Genomic DNA, 16,016 nt, shown 5'->3' on the forward strand with positions numbered 1-16,016 from the left:
GTTTAGGTAAATAACAAAACAGACACATTTCACTTTAGTGTAAGTTATTGCACCAGCTGCTTTGCTCAGTGCCCTTGTATTTTGGCTTTAGAATAGCAATTAAAAGTACAACACATTCCACAGCACCCGCAGCAGCTTTTGAATCACATGACTGACAGAACGTAACCTCATAGGCCAGAGGTCTGATCAACTCCATTCAGGCTCACTTGCTCATCCTTGGTATCCCAGATATTCAGATTTGAATTTCACATCTTAAATTTTAGGATCTGAATTTCATTAGGTTTTAATTTATTACACTGAATTTGAGCAATATGACTATAGTTTTTTTAATTTTATATGGAATTGTAAACTATCTAAATCTACCAATACTTCCCAAGCCCAATAATTAACATGCTGTATCTTGATCACAGTGTATTAATTAGTGCATAAAGAATCTTTCAAGGCTTTATGCTTGGCTAAGCTAAGCTAAGCTAAGCTAAGCTAACCATCTCCTGGCTCTAGCTTCATATTCAGCATACAAAAATGAGAGTATTATCAATCCACTCATCTAATCTTGGGAAGAAAACAAATAAATGAATGTTCCAAAATGTTTAACTACTCCTTTAAAAACTCATTTATAAGTATGGCAAGCAGTAACAGACAATATTTTAAAGGTCACATATTTTACACAATTATGGTATTTTATTTGAAGTGTTGATATCTATAAGAAGATATATTTGTGGTTTTAAGAACCAAAAACCATCTCAAGCTTCTCTCTGGAGTTCTAGCAAGTCAATGAGCCAATCAGAAGAGAGACTCTGAGGTTCTCTTCTGATTGGCTCACTGTTTTCTGAGTGATTGAATAAAGATATAGCAGATTTCAGGTAAACACTCAGTGAAACCAAATCCTGTAAGGTTGGATGGTGGTTCCAGGTGGGTGGGGCTTGGGGCATGGCTGAGAGCGGTGACTGCTTTGTTGTTACATCACAAAGTTACAGAAGTCCTGACAGCTCGTTTTAAGGCTAAATTTCTGAATACAGGCTGTGTGCATTTCTCTGTGGACTGAGGCTTTGATACTTTCACAGTATTAATATAGAACCTAGACCTGCTTTATAATCAAAAAACACATGGACATCTATGTGGGACCTTTAAAATGTTGCTATAAGAAGACAACTGGCACCTGTTAGCTGCAAAACCAAAACTAAAGAGAGAATGAAACTTACGTATAGTCAGGAAAGCAAAGCAAGGAATAAAAGACTGTGTCTAAAAAGAGCAGTTATCTGTCACTGGAGCAGGCATCCTTACCAGCAACATGTGCAGCCAACTCTTGAGGAAATTACTTTCTTCATCTCATTCCACCCGGCAAAAGATACAGCAGCTTTAAAAACGGTTGAGCAGAGGCAGTTTCAAAAGCGTGGAGAAAGAGCGGTTTGATAAGATGCAGAATGTGCATTCATAGTATTTCTTTGAGGAAATTTTGGCGCTGGCGCTGCAACATGATACAGTAGCTGCTGAGCTTTAAACACATCCAGCACGACATTTGAACTGCACACAGGCACTTGTTTGGATGCATTGTGTTGCATTACAGAATTGCCTTTTGGGATTTTCTGATGGTGTTGGCTCTCACTCAAAAGGCCTTCAGGGTTTTTTTTTTTTTTTTTTTTTTTTTTTTATGATAAATCGTACCACAGTTCCTGGTGTTTTTGCCAAAAAACAAATACCGCAATTTCAAACAATAGTCAGCTCTTGTGCTGGGTGAAATAGCAGTTCATTTCTGTAGTTAAAATCAGGGTAATCAGCAATCACCAACCTCCAGAAATTCTTTATAACTACAATAACAGGCATAAGCCTTGAACTGGTTTCTCACAAAAATACACTGAACTCTTTGGTCTGCCAGCTCACTAATAACCTGAGCCCTGAGCCACTGAACTACACAAACAGATGAGCAGTAAGAAAATGATAAGTCTGTGTTGTGTGCATGTGTATGTAGATATATATAGCACACTGGCAACTCACACTAGCATGCCATGTCAGCCAATGTGCATTTACAAAGCTTTCAAGGGAATATTTTCAGCTTCCTTTCTGCAGAGTCTAAATAACAGCTATTGTCTCTCACAGTAAATCAAACGTCCTGTAAAAGCCTGTTTTCTGATGTTGAGCTGTAAGTGGGCTGCAAACAAAGCCTCCCCCCCCTCGCTCAGCGCAGGAACAAGTGCACTCTACTCACTCCTGGGAGGCAAAGTGTCTGTTAAAATATAGCAAGCATGCATTCCCAGAGACCTCTTCACAGCTATTTAAAACCACCTTTGTTCAAGCTGCGGACAGCGTGCAAAGCTGCCAAGAACTTGTCATGACAAGGAAGGGAAGCACTTGAAAAAGTTTGCTCGACTAATTCATGGGATAGATGCATGACTGTGAGACAATGGGAGACTGACAGTTGAGCAGCACTTGATAAAGAGGCAAATTGCAGTATGGTTGGAATGGATTATGCACAGAAATGTCAGTAAACCATGAAGGGGAGACAGAAGTTATAACTCAGCTAGACACAGTCTCTGGTTTAACTATTATGTTCTCTGACAGCAAGAACTGATGCAGAACGCTGGGCCTGTTGCTTCCTGGAAGTGAAGCATGAAGAACATTTATCAGTCAACTTAACAGGGAATTCTAACATTAGTAACTTTTAAGCGTAACACTCGAGCGATCACACAATTAATCACATGTCCTCAGAGCAGGAGGAGTCAGTCAGGGAGGAGGATTTACCATCCATCCATCCAACTGTGCAACCTTTAAAACTAATCTTATTTCATCTAGTGAAGTTTTTCTGCAAAAACATATTTGATTTCTGTTTTTTAAAAGTAAAAATCTCCAGTAGCACTTGCCATGTGAAATTAATCACAATTTAATATATTTATATAAATAAAAAAGGATGAAATAATAGGAAACTCGTTAAAATGAGTGCTGCTGCTGGCAGGGAAGGTTCATCCAACTCAGTGCCTGCTTCTTGTTGTTTGTCTGATGAATGCAGCATTGTAACATCTCATCAAATGTTCAAATCAAATGTGAATAACTCTCAGCTAAAGCTAGCCCATTATTGCTGCAGGTGATGTATTATTCATGATCCTGATCAATTATATTCATTTAATTCTTTCAAAACAGACAGGATGAGCTGTGCTGCATTGAACATCAAGTAACTCCTCATGTTACCATGTTAACAGACCTCTGGAGCTCAGGAGGAGCTGTCATTAATGTAATGAATAGCTTTTATTATTTTTTGAATAGGAAGAAGGATTTTTACTTTTAATCTTTCACATAACCCTTTTCAGTTCCAGTGTTGGCATCCTGCCCACTGTTGAGATGAGGCTTTGACACTCACTGCTTGGTCTACCTGTCAATCATCCTATCAACAGCCCTGAGCCACAGCACTTGGGTGTAACCACTCTTTCTGTGTTGTTACAGTGATCCAAGCACTTTTGGTGTGTGTACCATTTTCACTCATTGGTTATGATGCGTTAGTGAACTGTTCACATTCAAGGTGTTGAGCTTTAACCCCTCTGAAGTCAGAACGGTTGGTGACATGGTTTGATTTGAGTAAAACCTGAGGAAACGTGTTATTTTGTTATGAGCTCATACTCAGTGTTGTGCATGAATGTGCTAAAAGAGCACTGTTCATTTTTTGGTGAACGATGAACTGAATGCATCTGTTTGCGACGACTGAACGTGAAAGCAAGCGTCATTCGCTCTGTTGAATATTAACCACGCTCACACACAAGAAGGTGACGGTAGTGAACCAAAAAGCTGATGGCCAACCTCCTAAAAAGAATCAGAAGAAGAAAAAAATCTGAAGAAGAAGAAGAAGAAGAACTGTGTTTTTGGTTTTACGGCTGCATGCAAGTGTTTACATCACCCAGCATGAATCTGGTGTGGTGCCCAGTGTTGGCGATACAAACAGCACATCTACTGCTGCTGCTGAAGTCAGTTCATATGAACATGTGAAGACTTTTATGAACAAACCAGTTCAGATTCCAACTGAAAAAATGAACTGAATAAACATCCACATCTGTAAAGATGATCACAGGAAGTCATCAAGAAAGGGTCAGACCATCAACCAACAGCTGCGTGGCTTCTCCACCTGAGTCAAACTCCCAGCATATACACATAAAACCTTACTTTTTAAAAACAAATCTGTGTAGTAGTAAACAGTGATTCATGTAGTTTGAGAAGTGGCAATGATTTGAGGCTGGGATGGATGGTAGGAGGTTCTAATGAAAAAGAATAATAATAATAAAAAAGAAAAAAAAACTCTCGTGAAGTGTGAACTTGCACACACTGGACTGGACATGTTACTGAGTTTATTTAAAGGCAGCTGCTTTCCACGTGTTCCTGCAATGGCAAACTGAAAGAAGTACAAGACCAAGAATGATACAAGATGTGGGTAACAAACTGCATCACTGTGGAGAGGGTTCAGCTCTACCTGACAGCCCAGATCAGAGGGAGACAGCTAACCACCTAACAACCACGTTAGAGGCTCTGTGGTAACCTGCAGGCAAACCACCCTCGCGTTTTCTGGAGCTGCACTGAACTAAAGCATTTATGAGACAACGTGAACACAACCATAAAACAGATGATGAGGTTCCAAACAACTGTGCGAAACATAAGGAGGCTGCACAAGGAACAGAGCAAAGCTTGTTCAGGAAGTCTGCTCAGTGGAAAAGCTGACTCCTCTACTCAGAGTGAGAGGAAATCTAATATTGAAATCTACTAAATAATAAACATAATAAGTGACATAGTAAATAATAAAAAACAACTAAACCGTTTAAATACAGGATAACTGGAAATGAGAACATATATACAATTCATTTTTGAGCATCCCATGACAACATTTTTTGTGTTATGTTGTAGTTGTGTTATTGTCACATTTAAGTGATACAGAGTTCATAAGGGGAGTAAAAAGTCAAACATGTCAGATGTAGGTTTGTTCAGGACAGTGTCTCCTACAGTTTCAACACAAACAAGCACAGAGGACGTCGTGAAAACTTCACACAAGTGCCAACATATATGCGAACACATGCACGCACACGTTGTGTATACTGTACAACCACACAAATGATCTCAAAGTAATAGTGCGTATGAAGCTAAACGTTAAACACCCTCAATCGTTTAAGTAGAGTAAGAACTTCTATTTCCGTCGTAACAATCACTGAGGCTGAAGCATGTGAGCCAGTTGGATCTGTCAGTTTTACCTGGCTTGGTTTAGTCCCCGGTCCACTGCTGGCCACTGGAGGGGAGTTAGTATTAGAGTCTTCTTCTGTGGTGGTGACAATCACGTCCTTTATCTCCTCTACAGTCTCACAAACCCCAAGGACCTGCAGCACCTCCTCTCCCGCCTCCATCACCGTTGGGGACTGCATGTGGAAATCCTCAACCGCCAAACTTTAGCTGTGTTCAGCTCACACGAGCATCATCTCTACACCCGGCCACCGCTCTCCATCACAGAGTGTGTGTATGTGTGTGTGTGTGTGTGTGTGTGTGTGTGACCTCCCTGACTTTCTGCTGATCCGTAGCCCAGCCCCCGCTTCATCCGCCTTTATATAGAAATCGCTCCCATCATGCCTCAGGAGGTATTGTATGGGACTGTGCGCTCACTTGCCACATAATGTAAGGGGCTTTAGGGAGGGAGGCGGAGAGCGAGGGAGTGTGGCGAGCGAGAGACTGGAAGAGTGGAAGAGGTGTTGGTGGTGAGGAGGGGCCATCCTGACAGCAGTGGGGATGTAAAGGGAAGGAGAGGAGGGTGGGCGAGGGGGGGGTAAAGGAGGATAATACATAAATCTGAATCCACAGAGTAAACTAATAACAAACAAATGAGGTGACATCGCCATCCACCCAAAGATGTCTTTCTTCTATCCTCCTTCTCCTCCTCCTCCCTCTCTCCCTCCATTCCTTTCACCCATCTCTCCCTTAAGGCATCCTCTCTCAATCTCCTCTCATTCTCTGCTTATCTCTCGCCTCAGCACCACTCTCTGTCCATTGCTTCTGACTCAGTGAGCACTATGGCTTCGTAGTGCTGCCACTGCTGCATGTGTGTGTGTGTGTGTATGTGTGTGTGTGTGAGGAAGAGGACAAAACCTGTCCATCCAACCAACAGTAGAACACAACATCCTGACAGGGTGTTGTACAGGAATAACTCTGGTCATGTCCTATATTTGTCAGCAAACGCCATGTAAAGACCTAAACCAACAATAAAAAGTATTGGTTGTGTGTCAGAGCCTCATGTATCTAATTTCTCTGCCATATCTTTGCACCCAAGTTTATTCTGACACAATCACTGTCCCACTGCAAGATATTCATCCCAGCACCAAATGTGTATTAACCCACAGCTGAAAATAGTCCTCCTGTTTGAGGAACATTTGGTAAAAACCTAAAAAGTCAGATGTTTGTATGATATTAAATTATATTAAACATTTAAAAATGTCTTCATGGGATTTGTTGACGATGTATAAATATAGAATAACACCAGCTGAATCCTTGAAGCCCTGTCGCGTCTGTAATGTGCCAGCTAGAGTAGTTTACCAACTAGCCAATGGTGTGCAGAATAATATCACTGAGCCACTTCCTGGTGTGATTGGGCCTTAAAACTGTTATTTTGCAATAATGACAAGCAATGTTTCCAAAATTCCAATGTCATATAAGATATCATTACACCACAGGCCAAAAGACAACAAACAAAAACTGACCTAAAATACTGAGGCAATGCCAGAAACCAGGGATGGTACTGACCTTACCACGGGTCTGTAGCCACAAAGTTCATCCCTGCAGATATAAAACTTCCCCTGTTTGAGTCTGTCCGGCAATCGCCGACCTTTGTTGCAAGTCGTTCCCCATCTTTCTCTCCTGTTAGTGAGCTCCTGACGACTCGCTCATACAACATCAAAATGCATTAAAGAAAAAAAAAATCTACCCCCTCTAAAAAACAAACAAACAAACAAAAATCTAAAAAGTGTTTCTTTCTCTCTCCTGCTTCGCCCACCCACAGAGCTTGCGGCGTGCAGCTTCCAACAAGCACAGACAGACACACACAAAGCACCGGGATAACCACGAAGCTCGGCGGGATTCTGTCTCACAGGAGGCACTCACCACAGGGAAGAAATCCCAAACATGCACACAAGTGCTCTGCCTCTTCCAAAAAGCCGACACGGCTGCTTGTGTGCCCCGTGGAGTCTGGGGTGGCGGAGCTACCTGCGCCATGGTTTGCCAAATAATGCCAAGAGCGGTGTGGCTGCTACTATACCGAGGTCCGGCTCTAGTTGGCAAACAGCTGAGATCACAAAGCAGCTGTGTTTAATTGGGTTCGATGAATTGAGCTGCAGGGAGGGTGAAACAGTGGGAGGTTGAAGGGTGAGAATTTGGGGGAGTTCAGGGAATTTGAGGAAGGAAAAGAAGGTGCAACTTAATTTAGCAGACGCTGCAGTCACAGCATTAATAGCAGCTGTCCAATGTTCCTTTAATGTGGCTGGAAACAGCATCAGTATGTTGTCAGAGGAGATGACAGAATTTGGATGAGCTTTCATGTCGGCCTCTCACCAAACGACTTTTCAAGTGATTTAATTGTCACAGACTAATTTCCAATGTCAGAATAAAATCGTGAGAGTTTTTCTGGAGTTGCATCTAAATTGTTTCGTGTAAGGTGATCGTCCAAGCATCCTTAAGTCAGTCTTTTTTAAACCTTCAATGTTATAGGAACAGTGAGAGATAGACAGGAAATGTGGGGGAGAAACAGGGGAAGACATGCAGCAAAGGGCCGCTGTGATAAGGACTGAGCCTACATGGGATGCGATCTACCAGGTGAGCCACTGGTGCATCCCAAAACGTGTTTTACATTATCATAAGTCTTGAGTGTCGGCTGATGCAAATAGTGACGCTCAGTGATGCTTTCTCCAGAACCAAACAGGAAGCAGCAAACTGAGATGATAATGAGGATGGAGGCGACTCGGGGAGGCACAAGAATGTGAGTCGTATGGTGTAAGGCCGGCATTAAATACATGAGGGTGCCAAGGGTAACTGGACACAAGGAAAATAATTTCAAAATGACTGTCCTAAATTTGAATGTAAGTGACAAATATTGTGCAATCACATGGCAGCAAATCACACAGGATTGAGTGCAAATTGTATTTCACCATTTCCCTGCCAGAAAGCACCTGACGAGTGCAGGTGCAAAGCGGTGTGCAAAATGCTTTCAAAGAGGACGCACTCAAACACACCCATGTCAGTGTCTGCACCCTACTGATCCACCAGAGCACAACTCGCACAAGGTTCTCTCTCTAGTCTGCACATACACATCTAACAATGATCCCGGCTCCACTTTCTCTCTCCGTTATTTGGGACTGGAGGATGCTGATTCTCAAAGCTTTATGGCGTAAACATATCACGTTTCTCCTGTGTGACACCTCCTACAATGCCACTCCACAACACACTCCTAAGCCGCAAAGCTGGCATGCTTCACTGAGCTGAGCAACTCCAATCCACCTCTCACCATCCACTCCAGTATCCAGTTACATACAACAATAACAGCAGGATAAACTGACCTTATTACTCTGATGATGTAGTGTCAGCCCACCATACCTCAGTCCAGGCTATACTCACCTCCACTGTCCTTCACAACCACCCAGCAAGCAAAATAAAGCATCTACTGATACCACTCGTTCCCACCTAGAGAGAGATTTGAAGGCTGAACGAGCGACGTGTTGTGTATTTTCCACATTCACACCTTAACACACAGCCTGGAGCTTTGGCCTGCCTCCTGAAATTGGAGCAACCTGATAGAAGCGTTCTGTTCAAACATATCAAGCAATCTTAGATTCAAAAGGTGTGTAGCTTTGGGTTTTTTTTTTTATGAGAACTGGGCTCCTTTGTAAGAAAGGGAAAAAAAAAAGAACAACGTTTTTGACACAAAAGAAGTGTTTTTACAGGGAATGCCTCGCAGTTTGTACCTGAGCTAACAGGGATAGTTTGACATTTTAAATATACTCATTTGCTGGTTAGCTAAGCTTAGCATAAAGACTAGAAACAGAGAGAAACAGCTAGCCAAAAAGAACAATAGTATGTCTGACGCTCACTAACTGGCACACATTTGTTGATTTCTTACCTCTGGGGCCAACTGTGCAAAACAGGTTAAGATCCCCCATAAAATCTGAGTTAAGGCTTCCTTAAAATATAAACAGTCACATAAAACACCAATAAGTCTACTGCTTAAGGTTTCCTTTAAATGTTCAGTGAAGTCTTTAAGGTTTTCTCCTTATCTTAGTCTTATACTTAAGGAATCACTTAAAGTCAGTTAAACCGTTGCACAAAAGACCTTAGTGAACAAACTAAGGGAAAAAGTAAAGGTACAGTACCTCTGACTGTATCTCAGCTGCAACATGACTGAGTTTATGGGGATAAATGAAGAAGAGGAACTCATTCCAGGAAGGAGGATGAGGAACTGACTGTACATCACAGATCTGACCTGCAGTCAGTTTATGATTCGTCCGACCGACTGCAGTTGGATCACTCCACTTCCTGCAGCCTCGAGGTTGCTGTACGGCTTTATGTCACATGATCTTTCCGGTCAGGTGTAGTTGAGGTGTTTCATGTCCACAGATCAGTGGTGTGCTGGGGCACATGATCAGCGGTGTGCCGGGTCACATTCTGTGCAACAACCTTAAGTAACTCCCTCAGCTAAGGAAAAATTAAACCTTAAGTAGAAAACTTTTGATGTTTTGTGCAACTAGCCCCTGATGTCTGCTGGTCGCCCAGCCAAGGAAGCATGCATGACATGAAGCAAAAAAGCATTTCTCAAAGTGTTGAACTATTCCTAAAAATGTGGCTCACGTCTTCTGCAGCTTGTGAATATTTTCTGCCAAATAAAGAAATGACGCAAACAAACGCCGTCTCTCGACAGCAGACAAATCCTCTACGCAATTCTTGGCACCCTCTCTTCTTTTATAAGTCCTGTGGTGAGGCATCGCAGAAACATCACATCCATGAGAAACTTCTGCGCTGGATTGTGAGGACATCCCTGCCTGGAGCGATGTGACGCTCCATCAGCCAAAACTCTGATTAGGTCCCAGCAGTGGAGTAATGAGCGCAGCGCTGCATAGTTAGGCTCTGAGAGGAGACTGACGCACGCAAACACAAAACACTCACAAACAGGAACATGTGTGAGACGGCAGACGAGAGCACAAAACCAAACACACACACACAGACAAGGATTTGTGCTGAGCCTCTCTCTCAGTAGTATTGGTGGCCCTGATTACTCAAACTAAAGCCGAACCGTCTCCGCCCTGTCAGCAGCACTACTGCAGGCCACAGCATGAATAAGACATGAAGAGCAAAATACTGGGGATGGCTGCGTTCTGTTGCAAATCCTGTCATGTGGCAAAATTAGACACAGTGTGCTGACCAAAAAAAAAAAAAAAAACACAGTCGCACATACACGGGCACTGCTAACGAGTCTAGCCACAAGGGAAAGTCAGCGCCAAGTAGGTCAGTAAACGATGGTGAACGGTGGATTGTCAGTGTGTTTGTATTTGTCATCTTTCCCCTTGAGCGGGTTAAGCTGAACACTTGATGAAGGCAACTGTGCCAGACAGTTGTTTGGCTAAAAGAATGGGTCACTGTGAGGTAAGCCAAGGCTGAGTGCGTGCTAAAACCTCCAGCTCCTCTTTCATTAAATACACTCAAGTGTCCCCCGCAGTGAGTCTTGAACATTCCTGCTTTCTGCGATGAAGAAGAAGCCCACATTTCACAGGACAGACAGGTGATCAGCTGCTCATCAAAATGCATCAAGCATCTGATCTAAACTCTAAACTGTAACTGTAAAGATAAAGGCTTTGAAAGATGGATGTCAGATGTGAACAGTAGGTGTTTATTTGCAACCAAACCATGGGTAAGTTGACATCTTTGAGCATTCGGACACAGATAAAGGACACTGCGAAGACAGAGGAGACAGAGAGTCAATTTCCAGACTCACTGGCTCAGTTCAGACCAGGTATTAACATCCAATCACAAGTGGACACCTCTCAGTTCAGGTGTGAATCGTAGACTGTATATAAAAGTGGACGTAGACTCCAGGTCTGAAAAGTGAAGCTAGTGCTGATGTGCCTTAAACCTGCATTCTATCTAATGACCATCAGGGGCCAACTCCACTGGTTGTAAAAAGAGGTCAGATTGTATTGAAGTCTATGGGAAAATGTTCCTAATTCTCCCTTGATTTATTACCTCAGAAAACGTTTTCATTATGAGTTTATGGTCTCAGTTGCTAGTTTCATGTCTTCTTCAATACAACATGGGGTTCATTTTTTAAATTATGGTCCCATTTACAACGAAATAGATGATAAAGCAGGGTTTGCATTAGGGTGGGGCTACTGTGTGATTGACAGACTGTACCATGCACTGCGACTCGCCTGACAATCAGGATAGAGGACAGAGCGGGTCAGCTCCAACCCCTCGTCTAAATATGATTTATCGTGGTTTCAAAAACCAAAGATGGCGACGGCCAAATAACAATGAGTGACGTCACGGTGGGTTGCCACTTGATGTGAACACACCCAAGACGCACTGAGGATGCATTTGAGATCATACGCATACATGTTTGTTTGCATATGAAGCAGGGAAGTGAGATTTGATCACTGAGACGCATTTTAAAGCCAAGTGTGAAGTGACGTACTTAGAGGCGACCACCTGTCAGATCACCTGAGACAGGTCTGAAGCTGTCATCATCCACTCAGCTCCGTAGCTGTTTTCAGTTATAAACCATGAGATCACACTCAGAAACAACTGAGTTAACTGTAATATAAAGTGAGTCTGGAGGAAAGAAAGATCGTATTCTACACCGGTTTGGAGTTCTCAGGTGTTACACCTTCACAGTTAGTGGCGGCGGAAATACTACATTTTCTGATCAAATTTAATGATACTCAATGTTAATTAAGGCCGGAGCTGGTCAATATAAAGATAAACAATGATTGCGATTGTTTCTATCCAAGCGCACCTCCCCTGAGGAAACAAAAACACAACCTAGTGATGCACTGTATATTGATAACACTACTGAAAACCTGTGCCAACAAAAAAACAGGAAATAATGAAACACAAACACGCTCATCACCTGAAGCATCTGAAGAAACACCTCGCAGCAGTGGTAAAGTCACATCACACACAAGATGATGCTGATAAGCACTAGGACTGAAGACCGAAGACTTTTTTTTTCTTGGTAGGATGTATGCATTTACAAAGGTGCACTGTTTGTGGTGCTACAGAGGCGCCTTGGTCTAGAAATCTTATTTTCCACACACACGTGTGTCTTGCAGCAAAAACAGACAGAGAAAAGACCTGTCAATGTCTTTTGGCTCAATAATACAAATTGGCTTTTACTCGTGTTCTCTTTACCAGGAACATCATGCCTTAACATGCAATACCTGCAGCCAACGTGCAGCCAACCAGCTCACCCAGCTCAGTATAATCTGATCCACCTGTCTTATAGTTGCTCTGCCTTTTACATGACTCCAGGAATAATAATAATTATAATAACACTAAAAATAATAATAATAATGATTATCTGCAGTTACCTGCTAAAACAAATGCAAACAGAAGCCAAAATATTATATGACAATTTCCTACCTTATATTTCTCTTTTATCAAATAATCCATCACATAATCCATATTTTGAGCTTGTACTCCTAGACATCAAAGTCTGCATGATTTCTGAGAGAAGAGTTTGAATTTTGACTGACAGTGAAAAAAACAGCTAAGCTTCTGTTTGGGCTTGGCCTGGTCCATTTTGGCGGGGGTCATTGTAGCAATCTCCCCATCCTGCACTGCAGCGAATCACCATCCCAGCAGTGAAACATAGACTTTCCCTCTGACAACCGGCATAAAGAAAAGTTGTACTGACGAGAGGAGCAGGCTGCTGCATCCATATCCTGTAGTAAATATCTGTCAGTAATAGATTTCCTGAAAGTGACAGCTCAGACCTCGCCAAAAGTGGACTGGCCCTTCTGGCTTTTGCCCTGAAATACCAGATGGCCTGTCTCAACCCAGGCTGATAAACACAATTATCATTCCAACTCATTTTGACTAGTGACTCTCCTGTGCTCCAAATCCCTCATAAATCAAACTAACAACATTATTGAATTTTATATTTGAGGCATCCATAAAGCAGCTAGCGGGAGCATTGTTCAGTAATGCTGGGTCACTCCACTTAAAAAGTTAATGTACAGAAACCGTGAGGTGGAATCATGTTAAAGATCCTCCTGGAGTGGCTCCGTAATGCAGGATTGTGTTTAAATGACAGTGCAGTGTTCATGTTTGTGTTCAGGCCTACCTGGACCTGCTCCCCCCGAACAGCTGAGTCGCCCAGGAGCGGCTCTGCAGGCGGTGTGTTAATTGTTACAGACTTTTCCGAGCGGCTGTCTTTACTGCGGGACTTGTGTCGGTCCCGGCTTCGCTCCCTGAGAAGAAAAAAAGGAAAAAGAAAAAATCATGGGTCGTAATGTATGGATATATTGAATATTGAATTTGAAGAGACAAAATAAAAATGGTCCAAATCAAAACCGCACAGACTTAGATATTCTGACTTCTTGTACTAGATCACTAGATCACCACTAAATCCTACACTTCCCATGATGCACTATGTTCTGTAGGACTTTTCCTGTTTGGTAAATGCCAGTACCGTTCACCATGCTGCCAGTTTGTAATGCAGGTTAGAAATTCATAGTTTTAAAGCCCAATCTAAGAGAACCCTGATGACATCACTATGACATCATCATTATTTGCTCAGACTTGAAAAAGATAAACACAGAAGATCTTAAGCACATATTTTGACAGGCTGAGTGGTGCTTCTCATGACAACATTTTTGTGTGTCCCTTTAAAAACCGTGCCTGACTATTTCCCTGCTTTATTATTTATTATATTAGTCCTGTTAAATTGACAACAAACTGCAATTCACTTCAAGAAAATTTATTTGTCCTCAGGGTGCATAGAGTAGGCATTAAAAATACACAAATTCACAAAAAGAACACACAACAAGTGCAAGACGAAGTACACATTATGGAACACAATGACAACGAAATGGAAAAACAACATTAGAGGGAAACAAAACCTGTGATATATTGAGAATGGCAATAACATAACATGGGAGAATAACATTACAATAAATAACTGTACACATAAATAACTGACTGCACATGTTAGATAAAAATTAAGCTGTATTAGCGAGAGTCCTAGTGATAATAAAAAAGCACTGATCCGCGTTGGCCGGACTCTTTCCTGTCATTCCCCCTCCCTCTGTCCCATTTCCTGACTCTCTACACTATCGAATAATAAAGGCATAAAATAAGAAAAATTAAAAAAACATTGCATGGCATGATGCATATTGGCATGTATGAGCTGGATAAACACACAGAAATGAACACGCTGAAAGAGACAAACAGAGCAACATATGTGAACATCATGTATGTACAAAGAGATCAGGGACGATGTGAAAGCAGGCAGCTGCTGTTTGAGTCAGATAAGACCAGCACTGCCCCCTGTGCAGTTCAAGAAATCACTGTGCTTTGTTTCAGTCTCCATCTAATATCCGATCACTGGATAAGTATAAAGCCCATGCGAGCCCCCCCCCACCTCTGTGCATCCGTCCCCACTCAATCCACCCCCTCCATCTCATCTCTCTCTTTACAAGGCCCTCCGTCCCTAACATATGAGCTCCATTAGCCACACAGACCCCCTGCACTTATAGCTCTAATCCTGTGTAGGGCATGAACGGTGGGTCTCCACATCCTCCGCCAGCATCACCATCACTACATGGCAGGATGCCCACTCTGCAGCTCCATTACCACAGAAAAGCTCAACAGCCCCAGTTAATCCCTCATCTGTCTCCTTCCCCCTCTGGCTGCTGACATCTTGGACATAGCACATACAGTATTTTACAGTTTTACACACAGAACAAAATGCTGCAAAACTGGTTATACAAGAAGATTATTTTGAGGTCTTATGCAGCAAAATGCACAATAACCCAAGTTTCATTTGTATGAGAGCAGTTGTATTTCCCAGATATAGCATGTGAGAGCTGTTAGAGGGCACTCAGACTAAATGAGAGAGAGACAGACCCCGGAGTCAAAACCATCAGATCTCATATTGATAAAACAGGCTGAAGATGCTGTAAAGAGATTACTGGGCAAACATATTGGACATCATGAGAATAAAAGACGTGGTATGGTTCCTGTTCGGCTGCATGGCTGAACAGGATCTCTCTACACGCTGTTTTCTTTGTCTTGCCAAATCCTAATCGAGTTTCCTGCTCTCTCTAAGCATATTGTTCAATGGTAATCACTTCTATTGTATGAGCAAAATTAGATGGAAGTGTAACAAATCTAATTTCCACAACAACGCAGGAGGGTTTGTTTTGTGTTGCTCTAAGACACACAGGCACATAATATTGTTGCGTTTCTGTTGAAGCCTGCATTAACTGATGTTTTTGGCCACTTGCACTTTTTTGACAACATTGGCATTAATTTCCAGTCCACCTGACAGGTAAGGTAAGTCCTCTGGTGTGTTTTCTGGTGTCGTCTTCACACACATTTGACTCTGCAGCTTCACGACTAACGTTTTCCTTCTGCTGTCTGGTGATGGGCAGGTAGTCCGCATGTATTTATCAGAGCGTTTTTGCTGAGACATGGTAGCTGCAGCACGTCAACACCAAGTTAGCACTTTGAGTGCACACATTTTGGTTAACTTATTTGGGACTCTAAGTTTCATAATGGAACCTAGTGTTCTTGAGCCTCACTGCTTGGTCCCTGACAACGACACTGGTGAAAGCTGTAAGACTGAACCAAAACATTAAAACTGCAGACCCCATAAAAAAACAAAAACAATGAGCTAAAAGATGCTAAAATGCCTTGTACAGCTGAGGGGAACGGCAGAGTTGGGTGACAATTCTCTGTGGGTTTGTCACTACAAGCAACACCTTTCACATTATTCATCCTCGTTTGATCGATTGTTAACATAAATA

General features: G+C 42.3%; 1 protein-coding gene across 3 annotated transcripts in view; it reads right to left on the bottom strand.

The window, feature by feature from the left end:
• Positions 1-16,016, bottom strand: part of LOC139609580 (vang-like protein 1) — a 64,816-nt gene that overhangs the window by 27,317 nt on the left and 21,483 nt on the right. For 2 of the 3 annotated variants that reach the window (XM_071464343.1, XM_071464342.1), the window contains exon 3: positions 13,331-13,457. In XM_071464343.1, coding sequence (XP_071320444.1) covers positions 13,331-13,457 — 127 coding nt within the window. Of the gene's footprint in view, positions 1-5,219; positions 6,349-13,330; positions 13,458-16,016 lie in introns of those variants that run through there. The other variant, XM_071464345.1, reaches the window with a different exon arrangement.

Source organism: Trachinotus anak, unplaced genomic scaffold (assembly GCF_046630095.1).
Source record: "Trachinotus anak isolate AG129_WGS33_773 ecotype Australia unplaced genomic scaffold, CSIRO_AGI_Tana_v1 ptg000026l, whole genome shotgun sequence".
NCBI classification, from domain to species: Eukaryota; Metazoa; Chordata; class Actinopteri; order Carangiformes; family Carangidae; genus Trachinotus; species Trachinotus anak.